The sequence below is a fragment of the Camelina sativa genome, chromosome 14 (assembly GCF_000633955.1).
Source record: "Camelina sativa cultivar DH55 chromosome 14, Cs, whole genome shotgun sequence".
Taxonomy (NCBI): domain Eukaryota; kingdom Viridiplantae; phylum Streptophyta; class Magnoliopsida; order Brassicales; family Brassicaceae; genus Camelina; species Camelina sativa.
Window position 1 is genome coordinate 19,333,849 of NC_025698.1, and position 11,466 is coordinate 19,345,314.

General features: G+C 36.0%; 3 protein-coding genes across 5 annotated transcripts in view; 2 read left to right on the top strand and 1 right to left on the bottom strand.

Annotated features, from left to right (window-relative positions):
- Positions 1 to 2,344, top strand: part of LOC104742006 (bromodomain-containing protein 4-like) — a 4,732-nt gene extending 2,388 nt beyond the window's left edge. Inside the window, exons 4-9 of one of the 2 annotated variants that reach the window (XM_010462964.2) lie at positions 45 to 143; positions 243 to 296; positions 420 to 488; positions 743 to 826; positions 952 to 1,469; positions 1,791 to 2,344. In XM_010462964.2, the coding sequence (XP_010461266.1) occupies positions 45 to 143; positions 243 to 296; positions 420 to 488; positions 743 to 826; positions 952 to 1,469; positions 1,791 to 2,157 (1,191 nt within the window). In that variant the 3' untranslated portion in view covers positions 2,158 to 2,344. Of the gene's footprint in view, positions 1 to 44; positions 144 to 242; positions 297 to 419; positions 489 to 742; positions 827 to 951; positions 1,744 to 1,790 lie in introns of those variants that run through there. The other variant, XM_019235311.1, reaches the window with a different exon arrangement.
- On the top strand, positions 7,098 to 9,329 carry LOC104742007 (protein SENSITIVE TO PROTON RHIZOTOXICITY 1). 2 transcript variants are annotated; one of them, XM_010462965.2, is made up of 2 exons: positions 7,098 to 7,315; positions 7,642 to 9,329. In XM_010462965.2, exon 2 carries the CDS (start codon positions 7,672 to 7,674, stop codon positions 9,181 to 9,183), a length of 1,512 nt encoding a protein of 503 aa, XP_010461267.1. In that variant the 5' UTR covers positions 7,098 to 7,315; positions 7,642 to 7,671; the 3' UTR covers positions 9,184 to 9,329. The 2 variants fall into 2 exon arrangements, with proteins under 2 accessions (XP_010461267.1, XP_019091926.1); XM_019236381.1 differs by lacking the exon at positions 7,098 to 7,315 and having other exon boundaries at positions 7,986 to 8,080; positions 8,197 to 9,329.
- Positions 9,456 to 11,236, bottom strand: LOC104742008 (5'-3' exonuclease-like). Its single transcript, XM_010462966.2, has 5 exons — positions 10,823 to 11,236; positions 10,586 to 10,729; positions 10,221 to 10,455; positions 9,797 to 10,019; positions 9,456 to 9,700 (listed from the first exon to the last, which is right to left on the bottom strand). Exons 1-5 carry the CDS (start codon positions 11,171 to 11,173, stop codon positions 9,601 to 9,603), a joined length of 1,053 nt encoding a protein of 350 aa, XP_010461268.1. The 5' UTR covers positions 11,174 to 11,236; the 3' UTR covers positions 9,456 to 9,600.

Consider the following 11,466-nt stretch of genomic DNA (forward strand, 5'->3'; position numbering starts at 1 on the left):
ATTTCTCATGAGGTAGGTCTTTACATATTTCTAAATCTGTGTAGGTCCAAAGAGATGCTAAGCCACCTGTGTGTAAAATTGTAAAATACACACTGGAGAAGTACAAAAAAGCTAAAGAAGGAAAAGAACGTGCTAAGGCCAAGGTCAGTGATATGGCCTATCCATGCTTTGAATTTCTCCTGCTTGTCTGTACAAAATACTAGTTGTATTTTTTCCTAATTAATTGTTTTACCTTGTTCTAGCGGGCTGAAGCTATTAGACCTGAAGTCAAGGAAATTCGATTTACTCCAAAAATTGTATGGTTCTCTAGAAACGCCCTAGTCCCTACCCTATAGATTTCTTCTCCTTCTTATCTGTGTGTCTGTGTGGTAATGAAAATACTACAATGACATTTTTGTTTCACCTTCTTTTTTCTTTAGGACGCGAAGGACCTAAAGTTTAAATCTGATCAAGCATTGAAGCTGATGGAAAGTGGATATCGTGTCAAGGTAGTAATTTTCTTAGTCATTGGACTTCTTTGTACTGGTTTCTCATGGGCTTTCGTGGGAAACTCCTGAAAAGAGTATTTTATTGCGAATATTTAAATTTATGTTAAACAGTATTGCTGTTCTGACCTCTGTGATGCTGCGGTGTAAACAAAGTCCCTGACATTCAATGCTCCCCTTTTTTCTGATTTGAGATGAATTTAGTAACATTCTTGGTGAGCAACTTTTTATTTATCTCTCTCTATTTTGTGTAACAGTGCAATGCAGTGCCTGACAAGGACAAGCATAAGGAGCTTGAACCAGAAAAACTGCTTGAGTTACTATTTCGCTTTACTTGTTATGTAAGTCCCTACTTCTTTATGTTCTGTGACGTCTTCTATTCGCATTTGTATTGTAGTTTTATCGTCCTTGTTTTGGTTTGAATTCTTGTATATAACATCTATCCTTATCATAATTATGTGTACAGATTGGGGATGCACTTGTGGAATTTGGACCAGAGGCGGATAGAAAAAGCGCAGTGGTGATAGTTAGACACGCCAAGTTTGGCCCACCCAAGAAAGGAGGGGTGAAAAAGATGAAGGATTTGGACATGAAATCTGCAAGAGTGAAAGAGTCACCAAAGACTGATAGCCCGGAGGTCGGAGAGTCCAGTGTTGATGATCAGGGAGATATAGAGAATTCTGAACCTAGGATCAGTGTTGAGAAGCCCCAACCTTTTCATGTCCAGAAGACGTACGCAAAAAGAGAACCATGTAGTGAGTTTTCAGGAGATGGAGATACAAGCCGGTTTGAACCTCGTTCTCCAAACCAGCATGTAAACCCACAACGTCCTCGGTTCCCAAACCAACAACCTACCGGGCGATTTAGTCCTCAGTCTCCAAATGCACCAAGGCCTCAATTCCCAAACCAAGCTCCAAACCAACAACGTACAGGGCGGTTTGATCCTCAGTTTCAAAACCAGCCTCCAAGTCCTCAACGGCCTCGGTTCCCAGACCAAGCTCCAAATCAGCAACCCTCTGGGCCATCTCCAAACCGCCACCCAGACCGGCAAGGTCCTCCACCACGAATTCAAAACCAAGCTCCAAATCAACAACCTGCCGGCCGGTTTGAACCTCAGCCACCAAACCCGCCCCGAGCTCCACCACGCCCACAAACCCGGTTGCCAAATGAAACTCCAAACCAACAACATACGGACCCTGGAAGATCTAATGGGCAGACTTCAGGTTATGGGATTTTCAGCACCCCAAAAACGAAGTAGANGCGTTTTAATCCTCAGTCTCCAAACCAGCCTCCAAATGCACCAAGGCATCAATTCCCAAACCAGGCTCCAAACCAACAACCTACAGGGCGGTTTGATCCTCAGTTTCAAAACCAGCCTCCAAGTCCTCAACGGCCTCGGTTCCCAGACCAAGCTCCAAATCAGCAACCCTCTGGGCCATCTCCAAACCGCCACCCAGACCGGCAAGGTCCTCCACCACGAATTCAAAACCAAGCTCCAAATCAACAACCTGCCGGCCGGTTTGAACCTCAGCCACCAAACCCGCCCCGAGCTCCACCACGCCCACAAACCCGGTTGCCAAATGAAACTCCAAACCAACAACATACGGACCCTGGAAGATCTAATGGGCAGACTTCAGGTTATGGGATTTTCAGCACCCCAAAAACGAAGTAGAACAACATGCTATACACATTGAACCCGTAGAGTTGCAATATTTTTGATATTTTTCTTGGGAGATTTGCTGATGGCTCATTATTTTTACGTGTAACTAAGAATAGTCCATGCATACACGTACACTTGTAACCCTCATCAAAATTTTTTCTGGTCACTACCACTCAATAATCCATGAACGAAAATATTAGAAGTAGTTTCAATCTAAATTAAAGATGGGTTTAGGCAGTGAAAATCAATCAAAACTTAATAAAATGACTGAAATACTTTTTGTTGATTTTGATGTCTGATTTTTTAGTATTAATAGATATATACTCGCAAATAATACTGTATACAAATAACAGTCTTATAACAAATTAAAGCACACACCGTGTAGTGTAATAAACAACGGTTTGGTTTGGATTCTAGGAGAGACGTCACATGAGTTCAAGGAGAGTCTCGGGTTAATCCGTTCTCGAAGAAGTTTACGTGGACAGAGAGCGCAGCAAGAGGACGGGCTTGGAGTCATCTAGACGACATCGTGTTCACAGAGAGAGGTACAACAACAAAACTTGTAGGAAAAAAACATCGTACAATTGAGGAGGAAGACGAGAGAGTGGTGCAGCTTCTAAAGGCTTAACGCTCATTTTGCACCATAGCTCTCACTATGTTCACAATCATCGATCATCATTCATCATTCATCATTCATTATCCATCATGCATCATTATCATCCAATCCATCACTATGGCCACATTCATGCATCATTATAAATTTATAATCCATCATCACTATGGACCTATAGCCATACTGATCTACGATCCATCATGCATCAGGTTTCTTCTTTCCAAGTAAATCCAAATCAAATCAACTCGTCTTACACATGGAATAATGTTTTCAAGAATAAATGATACTTTAATAATGTCAATATTATTATGATTTTTTTTTCTTCAACTGTGGAATTGCATATGTTTTCCAACGATAGGGATTGTCACTTCAACGAAATTAGAATATTGGGTAAAATGCTTAAATATAGACCACACAACTCGCGAACGTGCTCTGAATAATCACCATGTTACTGTTTTTGTAGTGTTTGCAAAATGACTCTTCGAAACATATAAATAATCATCTATATATAATGCTAGACTTGTGCACTATGCAACATCTTACACATGTTGTTCCACCCATGCTCGATATATTGACGACACGTGAGTTTAACTTTCCAAAGAAATATAAATCTTTGAATCGGAGAGTAGTATTCTTTATAACTTAAAATTTTAATGTTTTGAAGTATTGTTGTGGACTATATATAACAATAGCCGGCAAAAAAAAAACATCATTCATATGTAATCAGAATTTAAGTGGCAATTATGGAAAAACTGATCATGCTTATATTTCAGCACAAGAAAAAATGTTGTTAGTTGCCTAGAAAATGAAATTTTGATTATTAATTATTGTGATAAAGTAAACAAAGAAATAAGAATTGGAAGTGGTACACTATATCGTTTTTTTTTTTTTTGAAATTAAGGTTGTTAGATTAATATATAAATGGTTGATTCTACTTTTGTCTAAAAAAAGGAATTGATGTAATCAGGAGTCATAGACACTAGTCGCTACAGTTAGAGAGGTTCCCACCACTTTTGTTGGTGCAATCATATTTGCCCACTTTGTCCAAACAATTACTCCTTTTTGTTCTTCTCTTATTTCTCAAAATCCTAATTGGATTTGAACTCTCCTACAAGTACTACCTCTATTATTTTCAAATGGATTCACGCTAATCTCCTTTACAATTAAACGAAAGTACCATTTTGTAAACTATATAATTTTAATAAATTAGTTATAAATAGGTTATACATTAATTAATAAATCAATTAGTTAAAGGATGGAGACCAGAGTTAAAGGAACATTTGGTGCATAAATAATCTACTGGTGAATTTAGATGAGTAGTTTCATTCCACCATAAGGGGTTAGGATCGATGCTCTGTAGAACCAGCTTGGGGCCTATAGGGGCAAGCTAGCGAGAACTAGTGGGGTCTAAGAGACGGATTATTACAATATATATGAGTCTATTTTGTGAAACAAATAAATTATTTTATTATTTATTATAATTAAAAATAGTTTTATTTCTGGATATACTATAAGTTGAATTTTTTAAAAAAATATAAATTGTTCAATCTATAAAATATTCAAGGTTTAATAATATTATTCTTTAAAAATAATATTTATTAAATTAAAAAATTTACTGAATAACATATCAAAATTTGAATATTTAAATTCAATTATATATATTTTTGTTGAATTTAATAATTTTATATAATATAATAAACTTTATATAATTTATTTTGAAATATTTTTAATATTGAAACTTGATATAAAAGTTAGAAACTATAAACAATTTAAATTGATTTGTTATAGCAATGTCAATAATATGTCACTATAACATAAAAGAATTTCAAGAAACCAAGTATATTAAAACAAAAAGTATAACAATATATTAAATTACTCATAATATAATAACTCGCTTTTAAAAACCAAATTTACAAAATTATGTCTTATAATGACATTCAAGTCATGATGTAAAATATACATTGCTGAAATAACTTCACATATATAACCTAATACAATATATTGAATTTTATTTTAAAATATAAAATACACAAAATTTTGTATAAAATAAAATTTAACCAGTGTTATAGCATGGGTACTTATCTAAAATCATTAACAAAATAAAACTTACAAAATAAGTGTCTTTTTTCAAACCATCATATTTAGCATATGGTTTTATTGCATAATGTTTTATCCAAAAAAACTTTTAAAAAACAATCATATAAATTATATTATATATAAAAATTACAATATAAATAAAATGAATTTCAACCCGTACTAAATCTAGTTCATTTGATTTGGATTCTCTCTTTTTTTTTTTTGATTTTAAAGTTTTAGGCTATTCTATTATATATTTATTTGACATCGGTTACATTTTAAGTTTTTAACCTTAATTATAGAAATGTTATTTTTTATAATGCTTAGATATATTATGATTTCTGAAAAAATAAAAAAAATCTTCTAGACTTCTAGTTCTCCTATATATAATGACACATGAATATAACTAATACTCTCTCGTTTTCATTTAAAGTGTTATCTAAAAAAAAAAAAAAATTGTGTCACAAAGAGAATCATTCTACCTTCTTAATGTATTTTTATGCTAAATTTTCTAATCTACCTCAACTTAAAGCTCATTTTATTGAAATTAAATTATCAAACATTTATTTGATAGAAATTAAACAAACATGTATAATTCAAGTTTTTCTTTAGCCTGTGTGTGAATTGTGTCAAAATAATACTTTTTATTAAACAGAGGAAATACAAACTACTAAGCTAGACATTTATGGTCTGAAAATTCTGTGTTTATCTTTTTTTTTTTTGTTTTTTTTGTCTATTTGGTAACTCTTTGATTAGAATTCCTTTTTTCTTGTAAATAAAAATGAATCAAAAGAGCACTAGTTAACTAACGTCTTAAGTTTGGGGTTGTAAGCTAAGTAAGTATCGAGAAATGCCAAAGCGAAGATAAAGGGAACGACACCTATATAGGTTTTGAAAATGGTGAATGTTGTTGCTATAAATGGTGACAATCTTAATTAGCTCATTAGGAGGATGTGGGAATCTTGTGTTTCCCAATCAACGATTAGCTCATTAATTTTTATTTTATTTTCTCAACTCTTTTAAGAGTATTCAATGTTGGCATTCCAGATTTCCAGCGAGTGCATGCACGAGCGGAACCTTCGTGGCAGGTGACACCACTTGGCAGATGTAAATAGAACTTAGAGGTTTCTCAAAATTTAAGTAACTTTATCCTCATATTTATTTCTTTTTGTTTGAAAGTACTAGCTTTTATTCAAGATATTCATTCTTAGTTATTTTCGATACCTATCCAGATTTTTCATATGGTAATATATAGTAGTATCATAGACTCATAGTTTCTGTTGGAGGAAAACTTAGGGTTTGCTTGCTTTATGTTTGTTTTATATCAAAGAAAATGTTTATGAAGTGATGGAATTAAGAGAAGTTAAAAAGATATCGTTAATTCCATATTTAACGTTAGTAAATTTTGAAAAAAATAGATTTGCATAAATATAGATAACAAAATGGTATTCTTGAGAACTAAATATTAAAGATGGAATAATTTGTTTCTCTCCGAATCATATTATCAAAAATAATTTATCGTAAAATTAATTGTTAAATAAAACTGTGTGAATTATATAGAACTAAGTCTAGGTTGTATAACTAGCTAGGACTTGTTTCTCAGGATATGTAACTCTACCAATTTAGTTGACAAAATTCTTGTATTTCGATTTATTGAATATAAACTAATTTTGTTAAAATTTTCAAAATAGTTTATAGCAATTTATATTTCTTTTCATCTCTCATTTCTTCAATTTTAGTCCTCCTATTGCTTATAAAACAAATTGTTTAGTCATCATCATACATGACAATATTCAACCCAAAAAACTCTTTTCCACCAATTTGGATGATCCAATGTAGTTCTAAATTATTCAATAAAATGTCTAGTTGGGTTGGGAAATAAAACAAAGAAAATATATTGCACAATTTTCAATTATGGAAGTAGCCAAGTCAAATATTGCAAAATGAAGCCGCATGGAATAGACGCAAAAGAGAAAGAGAAATATAGTAATAAACCGACGGCTGTGATACATCGTTACCGTGATTGATGCGATAATAAAACAATTACACATCGTTGGATCTAATTGATACCGATACATACATATAAAATGAACGGCTGAGATGATTTGTTGACTTTACTTGATCGTCTCATATATCAACGGCTGTAATGTAATTGTTACTGTGTTAGATGCGATAAAACGAACATAAACCGTCCGATCTGATAGATATAAAAAATGAACGGATGAGATGAAAGGGTTGACTTTTTTACATTTGGTAGATCAGGAAGTGGAGAGCACCCAGGGAGAGAGCTAACATGAGCCCCGCTCTGGCGCTGCTTCTTCCTCTCTCTCTATCATCATCACTTTCTCCATCTAATCTCTCTTCTTTTAAAGCGGCCATTGGAGCTCTCCAAGTTCTATCTCAACCTTTACTTGTTGTGGCGATTTTGAGTTTTTTCTTAATCTCTCTCTCTCTTTCTCTTTCAAGTGAATTTTGACTTCTGTAAGTTTTCTTTTTCAATTTCTTTGAACCGATTTGGATTTTTTTTTTGTTGAACTTTGTTTCTATCGTGAGGAAGTGAATTTATGATTTTAGGGTTTTTAATTTTGTTGTCGGCGAGTGATGATTTATGTTTTTTTTTTTTTTTGTTTTTAATTGGGGAATTTTGGGGTTTTTGGATCTTAAAGAGTTGTGTGATAAAAAAGTGTTGATTTTGAGAAATGGGTTGGTTACATGAATTGTGTATGATGAACTTTGAGATGGGTTCTGATAAAGATTTGTTCTTTTGTTTAATTGATTTTTTTTTTTTGATTCTTTATGGTTTGTAGGTTTTGTTGTCTTTCTCTATTGAAATCAAAATGGAAACTGAAGACGATTTGTGCAACCAGACCAACTGGGGAAGCTCTTCTTCTAAATTACGAGAGCCTTGTTCATCGGACCAGGCTTTCTCGGGTTTCACGACGCAGCAAAAGTGGGAAGATGCTTCGATCTTGGATTATGAGATGGGTGGTGTGGAGCCTGCTTTGCAAGTTTTCGACGACATGAAAGCTTCAGGGCAAGCTAATGTTGATTTCCTTCAAGGTGTTAGGGCTCAAGCTTGGGATCCGAGGACGATGCTAAGTAATCTATCTTTCATGGAGGAGAAGATTCACCAGCTTCAGGATCTTGTTCATCTGCTTGTTGGACGAGGTGGTGGTGGGCAGCAGCAGCAGCAGCTTATAACTACGGATCTTACTTCCATAATCATACAGCTGATTTCAACTGCAGGTAGTCTTCTTCCATCTGTTAAGCATAATATGTCAACAGCTCCGGGTCCATGCACTGGGCAGCCCGGTTCAGCCATGTTCCCTTATGCAAGGGAGGCTAATAACGTTGCTTCACAGAGCCTAAACAATAACAACAACAACAACAACAACAACTCTGGTGCCCAAGAGTTCGATTTGCCTAAGCCGGTCGTTCTTGTTGATGAGAGAGATAGCCATGTTGTGGAGGAACATGAAATGAAAGACGAAGATGATGCCGAGGAAGGGGAGAACCTTCCTCCTGGTTCATACGAGATATTGCAGCTTGAGAAAGAGGAGATTCTCGCACCGCATACCCACTTCTGCACCATTTGTGGCAAGGGTTTCAAGAGAGACGCCAATCTGAGGATGCACATGAGAGGCCATGGAGATGAGTACAAGACAGCAGCTGCTCTTGCCAAACCGAACAAAGAATCCGTACCCGGGTCTGAGCCGATGCTGATCAAGAGGTATTCGTGCCCATTCCTGGGTTGCAAACGTAACAAGGAGCACAAAAAGTTCCAGCCTTTGAAAACGATCCTGTGTGTGAAGAACCACTATAAACGCACCCACTGCGACAAAAGCTTCACTTGCAGCCGGTGCCATACCAAGAAGTTCTCTGTCATAGCAGACCTGAAAACACACGAGAAGCATTGTGGGAAAAACAAGTGGCTCTGTTCCTGTGGTACAACATTTTCAAGGAAAGACAAGCTGTTTGGTCACATAGCTCTGTTCCAGGGACACACGCCTGCAATCCCTCTTGAAGAGACAAAACCTTCAGCCAGTACATCTGCTCAGAGAGAGAGCTCTGAAGGCGGGAACAACAACCAAGGAATGGTTGGCTTCAATCTCGGTTCTGCACCTAATGCCAACCAAGAAACCGCACAGCCTGGAATGACGGATGGGAAGATGAGTTTTGAGGAGTCTTTCTCGCCGATGAACTTTGATACATGTAATTTTGGAGGGATCCATGAGTTCCCGCGACTGATGTTTGATGATTCAGAGAGTTCATTTCAAATGCTTATTGCAAATGCCTGTGGTTTCTCGCCCAGGAGTGTTGGGGAGTCTGTTTTAGATACTAGTCTCTAAGGCATTACTAATATATGTTAAGAGTATTAAGTTATGTAAGATGTTCTAGTTTTTAGCCTTTAAGCAGCTCTTTTGTGTCTGTAATTTGTTTTCGCCAGAATAATAATATCAGGAAAGCAAAAAGTGGATTTCCTTTTTTAAGATCTGTTACTAATATAAGAAAGTTAGATTCTTTATTTTTTCTTAGCTATTATTGTTCATTTTGATTGGACCAACTACGTCCATCTCCATAGTGATAGTGTCAATCTAGGAAAAGAACTGATTATCTCTCATGATACAACAAATTGGATTTAGATTCATATATCTATGAAAGTATGTAACAAAATTTGATATGAACTACAACGTCGACAGTTAGTTTCAAGGTTACAAAAACTTGCTATCAACTAAAATGCGATGGTGTGCTTGAGCTACTCAGTATCATCTACGCAAGGTTGAGAAGAAGCTTGACAGTACTTCTGAATCATTGCTTGTATCTCTCTCAGCAAGCCATTCCTCTTGAATCTGTACCCTCACATCCCTATCATAAAAGAATGCTTACAGAATTAGCAAGAATATCTTACAAGTGATGCGTAATCAACCAAAATGAAAGGGTTTAAAGTGGGAAAGATAGAACCTTTTCAAGGCAAGAACTTGATAGTTTCTTCTCAAGTAATCTGCGTATTTCGTAAGTGCCTCTTGAGCATATGGTCTCCCCACGGTTCTTACAGCTGCAGCGCTGAGTAAACTCTCCAAAGAACCATGTTTTCTCACAAGTTTCATCGCTGTTTTCCTTCCAAACGCTGGCACCACATGCTGAATCCCCGGAACTCCATCAACCTCATCACCCATTATACATCCTGTCACCAAATCCATAGTCCTGCTTTAGTATAGCCAATAGTCAAAAATGCAGAATACTTCCCTGGCTAAAACCAGACATGTGTAAATATCTGGTCAAATCCTCTGATCGAGTTGGTTTTGACACTTCAAAAAATGCAAAACTGTACAGAACGATAAACGTTAACAGGCATGTTTACAGATAACTCGGATTAGGCACTTACGGAAGCTCAAATCAGACTGTGGATCACAATTATACTGATCATGGTAGTGTTTCAAGGTATAAAAGGACCATCTGTTGAGATCTGCCAATGGAATGACAATCTGAACATTTTCTGAAATCAACTGCTTAAAGTCTTTGTCCGGTGATGCAATAACCACACGATATCCTTTTTGCACGGCTTGTTCCATCAGCGTAGCCACCACATCGTCTGCTTCATGCCCTTCCATTCTAACAACCTAGCTCACAACAACAAGATCCTTAGTCAGATCATTTTCATCTACTTCTATGGCTAATTCAAATAATTATGATCCTCTCCTAATCAACTCTATCCAAGTGACAGAATTGAGCTAGTTTAGTTTTACCCACTGGCACATTGCATTTTCTAAGAACTTCATCGACGAACTGATGTGGCCTCTTGGAGTACTTCCCAGGATTTGGTGATTTCCTATGAGCTTTATATGAAGGCAGCAGTTCTCGGCGTTGCTGGTTACCTTCTTCTCCATCAATAACCTACAAAAAATAACATCTTTCGTGAACCGGAGAAGAGAGACAACAAAATTGTGGCAGAATCAAAGAAAAGGAGAGATTTTTATTTTTGTTTACAGCAATGACAGGATCAGTGAGGCTGACTTGAGAGAAGAAGAGTGAAATCCAGTGACCAAAAGCTTGCGAACTGGGTTTGTTTCCTTCGTAGCAAAGTGGACTAACGTCTAAGAAGAAGACCCTTTTCTTTTTCTTCCTAGTTTCGTCATTGATGCTACTGAGAAAATCATTCTGGAGAACTTGCCCATAACCTGTTCGATGAAATGTCTCAGCGGAAGAGGACGAGGAAGGAGGAGAAGAAGAAGAAAATGAAGAAGAGACCCATTTGGTTCTTGAAGCTTGTGGCTTGTCGATAGATTTAGTTGTGAAGGAAAAGAGAGAATTTGGTTGAGCAAATCCCACTGTTATCATCGTCTTCAACCTCTGCGTCTGTTCTACAAGACTAACTACTACTACATGTCAATTAGTTAATTTATCCATTTAGTCGTTTGTTGTTTTCCAGTATACTTGGATCGAGCCTTCTTCTTATAATGGGCCTTAAGTGGGTAGTTTTGGGATTATGCTTTACGTTAATTAAGGTCTCTAGTCTCAACACCATATATCAAACATATTATATCAGTTATGTCGTTTGAATAATTTAGATGTTAAATCAGACCATGAATAAGTCATGTTGTTTGAACTCTACCCATTTAATTTATGCAAGG